A 4,612-nucleotide genomic window follows, 5' to 3' on the forward strand; every position below is an offset into this window, starting at 1 on the left:
AATGTCACCTGCAGCTCTGCTGCCAGTGTCCTCACCGTCGGAGCACTCCCAGGCTGTCCTGTGCATTTGAGGATGGTAACGACACCGCTAGTCTACACGCTCCAAGCGGGCTGGCGGCTGCCACCTGGCCACCTCTTCTCTGTCAGCTCCCGCCCCACGTGACCTGTGACATAGCGTCCCTCGGCCTGGAGCACACGCCCCTTCTCTCCTCTTCTGGAGTTAATTTTTACTCAGTTTGGGTGTCAGTTCAGAGATACTCTCCTTGAAATGCATTGCGGGGCCAGGCGGCCACGTTTCTGAACATCTCTGCTCGCAGCCTTTGTCCTTCTGGGACCCCGCGACCGTTCCTGTGACACTAACGAGTGCCCAGCTCCTCACTAGGCTGCCACCCCGCCCCCCCCGGGCAGGGCTGGTGCCTCATTACATTCCCAGAAATCAGCACAGAACACAGCACACAGTAGGCGCTGAACAGCCCAGGCTGAATAGTAGCATCGAGTACGCATATGTCAGTGCACCTACACAGGAGACGCGGGAGCTTAACATGCAAGTTCCTCCCAGTCCAGTGGCCAGCTCGGGCAGGGGGTGCAGAGCGGTCCTCGTGTTTAAGAGGCGCTCCAGCTGCTTCTGACGCAGACGTCTGAGTTGGGGTTTGAGAAATCGTGTCCTGGGTGGTCCTAGAGGACGGCCGGTTCAATGCACCTGGAAGCAGTGACAGGAGTTTGGTCCCTCCCTTCCCGGGTTAAAGGAGAAGCTATTCTCCCCCCCACACACACCCCACCCCGTGCGATTCACAGATGGGCCAGCGAAGCCCAGCGGAGCCCAGCTGGGAAGGTGCTTGCTGAATACACACGTGGAGTGACCGGGCACCGCCAGGCAACTTGATCCCAACACATAAATCTCATGAAAGCATAGTCTGTGTGGAGCGGGAAAGGGGCGGGGCCCCGGTGAGCTCAGTGAACTGTCGTGCACTTGCTGGAAAATTCCGACCATTGATTGTATACCAACAAGCTGGGCGTAGCTTTTCCGTCGCCTGACCTGCTGCAGGTAAGGAGACACCCTGGTCAGCAACATCATCTGCTTTGCGGATGCGAACCGTTCCCGGCGGCCCCGACACAGCGGCCGGCCTGGAGGCAGGCGGGGTGAGGAGCGCACGCTTGCCCATTCTGCCCTCCTGCCAGCTCTCCCCCGAGAAGCAACGGCGCCGTCTTAGAAGAGGAAGAAGGATTCGCTTTTTCTCAGAAGGAGGCTGGACGGTGAGAGGCCCTGGGTGCTGCCGACGGTGCTTCTTTCCGTGGGTCGTCCAGCTCAGCTCACGCCGTCGCCACAAGCATGGCACCACGGCCCTTACCAGCCGGGAGGTGGCCTCGGGTTTCTCATCTGCAAGGTGGGGCACATTGTCGCAATAGCACCTGTTTCATGGGCAGTGACCGGGAGCAAGCGAGTAAGACATCTAAGCTTCAGACAGTGACGGCTCCGAGGCGCTGTGTTCGTGTTCGTGTTATCGTTTCTGAGTGCGTTTCTGTGTGAGGGGCTCGTCGCAGCGAAAGCCTTTACCTCTCAGACGCGTGGTACAGTGAGGGGGGACAAGACAGCCCACAATAAACACAACACGACAGCAATTTATAATAACAACACGCAGCAGTCAGGAAGTAATACAGTGTGCTGTGAAATAACAAATGGACTGTGGAGGAGAAAAAGCTTAATAAAAGAGCTGACTCGGGGCGCAGCGCTGGGAAGGAGGAGAGATGCATGAGATGGATGCGTTTAATTCTCACACACGCCTCGGCCTACTTACCGGGACTCCCAAGGCTCCGAGGGCCGCAGCTGCTGCCCCTGGCCGCACGGCCAGTGTGCGGAGCTCGACTCCCGAGGCCATGGTCACAGCCACCTGGCGAGACCCGGTGAGTCACAGAGACACGCCGTTTGGGGGAGGTGGGGCCATGAGCCGTGCACACCGGGAGGGTGGCATTCGAGGCCCAGGGACAGTGAGGACAAAGGCATCGAGGCGTCACCACCGGAGCCTGTCGGAGGAGGAGCAACAAGTCTGCTGTGACCAGAGCCACGTTCAGGAGCAGGTGCTCGGCTCACACGGAGTGACAAGCGGTTCAGGGAGCCCGTGGGGCCACGGTGCAGTGGCGTGGGAGCATAGGAAAACGTTCACATACAATAAGTGAGGAAACCCACCAGACAAAAACCAAGGCACACACTCACGTAAACGGCGTGATTCTAGAAAGCGATGCCTGGAGAGCGAGAAACAGCAGCTAACAGTAATAAATACCTTCTGTTTGGAACATTGCTGGCTCTCATTCCGCTTCGTACCTTTTGGGAATTCCCAAATTATATAAAACGAGCGTATATCAGATTTGTAGGCAGAGAAATAGAATATTGTTTTCTAAACTACAGGCGTAGCTAAGCAACGCGAAGTGAAATATTAACATCTGATAATAGAATTATCAAACCCTTCAGGGCCTCAGGCAGCCCGTGCACACTGCCGACGGCCACCAGGGAGAACGTGTCACCCGACCCAGGCAACCCGAGAACCTGACAGGAAGGGCCGCCCTCACGCAGTTACGGGACAGGGTCTTCACCTCATGACCAGGGAACAGAGATTTCCCCAGGCCCGACTTCAGGACAGACGCAACTTATTCCTTCTGGCCTCAGAGCTTTTTCTGTGTCTTCTTGTAAATCTGGGGTTAAACTTGTTCATTTTAAGTTTAGTAGAGTTTTAGATAGTCTCTTATGTTTTATGTGAAGTTGGGAAGATTACAAATTTGGTCTAAATTGATAAAATATTTTGTCCTGTAGGAAGAACGTTATAATTCTATTATACCTTTGATATGTTAATGTCATGTTGGGATTTGGATAAACTATAATTATGTTATAATGATACTCACTTTTACAAGAAAATGGTATGAATAGAAGGAAATTTTGAATAGGCATGCATTTTGTATATGCTTTCATAATTCTTCTCTTTCTGCAGTGAATTCTATCCATGTTGCAGAAAGGCTGAGTATTTCAGTTCAAATAAAGGGAAATTGTGTTTAGAAAGAATATTTTCTCTATATCCCATCCTTTAAATTGATACCAGAGATGCTGTGTCCATTAGAAATTTCTCTGGCGTCAGTGGCCCATAACTCAATGCAAATTACATTAAAGAATGAGAGGAAATTATCAATGTGTGAAGAAAAAACCCAGAGCTAGAATCACCTGCAGGATGTGTTTCTTTCTGCCTCTTCACTCGACTTCCGTCTTTGCTGGCTGCAGCCTCGCGGCTCCCGACGTCTCCTTGTTTCGGGAAGATGACTGGGAGCCTGACCTCCCCCTCGTCTGGGAAAGGACTTGCAAGCGACAGTTGTTTCCTGGTCACTCTTCTGATTCATCCTGATTGGTTCCCCGAAAATCATGTGTCCATAATGGAATCAAATCACAGTGACAAAAAGTGACAAGATGGCTCACTGCAGCCTTTCCCCCCTAAACGTATGGAGTCGGGGGGCGGGGGATTGCTGGGGGGGGGTTAAACATCAAACGTGCACAGCGTAAACACTGTTAGGAGAGCCTTTGTACGTGTAACAGTTTTTGCTGCCTAACAGGCAACCTCAAAAATCTCATTGTCTTCCAAGAGCAAGTGTGCCTCTTGCTCTCGAGCCTGTGGGTCAGCTCTCGGTAGTCAGCAGCCACGCGAGGCATGGCGCTCCCACGGCAAGTGGCATGAGAGCAAAGAAAGGGGAGCAGGACGCGGAGTTCCTCTGAAGCCCTCAGCTTGTAGCTGGGACGCTGTCGCTTTAGCCCATAGTCGTTGGACAGAGCCAGTCATGTGGCTGATGAGTGAGGAAACAGACCTTCACACGTCATGGGAGGGGATGAGCCGTGTGACAATGGGCATAGCACCTGCCATTCTAATTATAGGACAGGAGTCAAGAATTGAGAGCCATGGGCCAGTTCCACAGAGGACGCCCTGCTGCTCACCTGATGACTGTCAGCTGTGAGAAGATTGATCCCCAGATCAAGCCTGGGTTTATTATAAAGACCCACGAAGGTACAGTCCATTGCCATTATGTCTTTGTTCAAATTAAATGGCATACTGATATCTGCATGTAATTTGTTGTGTGATAATAGGTAAGTACGCAATGCAATAACAAATTTGATTCATGTTTAAAATTATTGCTGGTATTTTCCATGTTACAGATTTTGAGGACCAAACTCTGTTGAAATCTTTATAGTTCTAGAAGAAATCTGATGTGAATTTCCAGTTTCCAGATGAGGTTTTTATATTCCCTTTGATTTATTCCCTTGCAGTATATTGTCTGAAACCCACCACGGGAAGTTAGGTCAGATCATTAATTCTGAGGATGCTGGGGTTTGATTGGTTGGTGTCATAACTTTCATATGCGCTAAGTATACTTTTATGCAGTGATTTGGTAAATCATCTCAGTGGATCAGGGCCAACTGCTCACCTTTGTTCTGCCTGATGGATAATACAGTAGATTCTGGTGAGCTGATAATTAGGCATCAGCTCTGCAGCTGTGGCTTCTCCGGCCAGAGCTTTCTCAGTTACACGTGCCTCTCTCCTCACGGGGAACTTGGCACCACGCGGCACATAGGTCTCTGCTAG

At 51.3% G+C, this 4,612-nt stretch overlaps 1 protein-coding gene across 1 annotated transcript; it reads right to left on the reverse strand.

Moving 5' to 3' along the window:
• Positions 1-859: 859 nt before the first annotated feature.
• LOC109389723 (uncharacterized) lies at positions 860-3,687 on the reverse strand. Its single transcript, XM_019655508.1, has 3 exons — positions 3,639-3,687; positions 1,796-2,083; positions 860-1,377 (listed from the first exon to the last, which is right to left on the reverse strand). Exons 1-3 carry the CDS (start codon positions 3,685-3,687, stop codon positions 899-901), a joined length of 816 nt encoding a protein of 271 aa, XP_019511053.1. The 3' UTR covers positions 860-898.
• Positions 3,688-4,612: the final 925 nt, after the last annotated feature.

This window comes from Hipposideros armiger, unplaced genomic scaffold, assembly GCF_001890085.2.
Source record: "Hipposideros armiger isolate ML-2016 unplaced genomic scaffold, ASM189008v1 scaffold_241, whole genome shotgun sequence".
Lineage (NCBI taxonomy): Eukaryota > Metazoa > Chordata > Mammalia > Chiroptera > Hipposideridae > Hipposideros > Hipposideros armiger.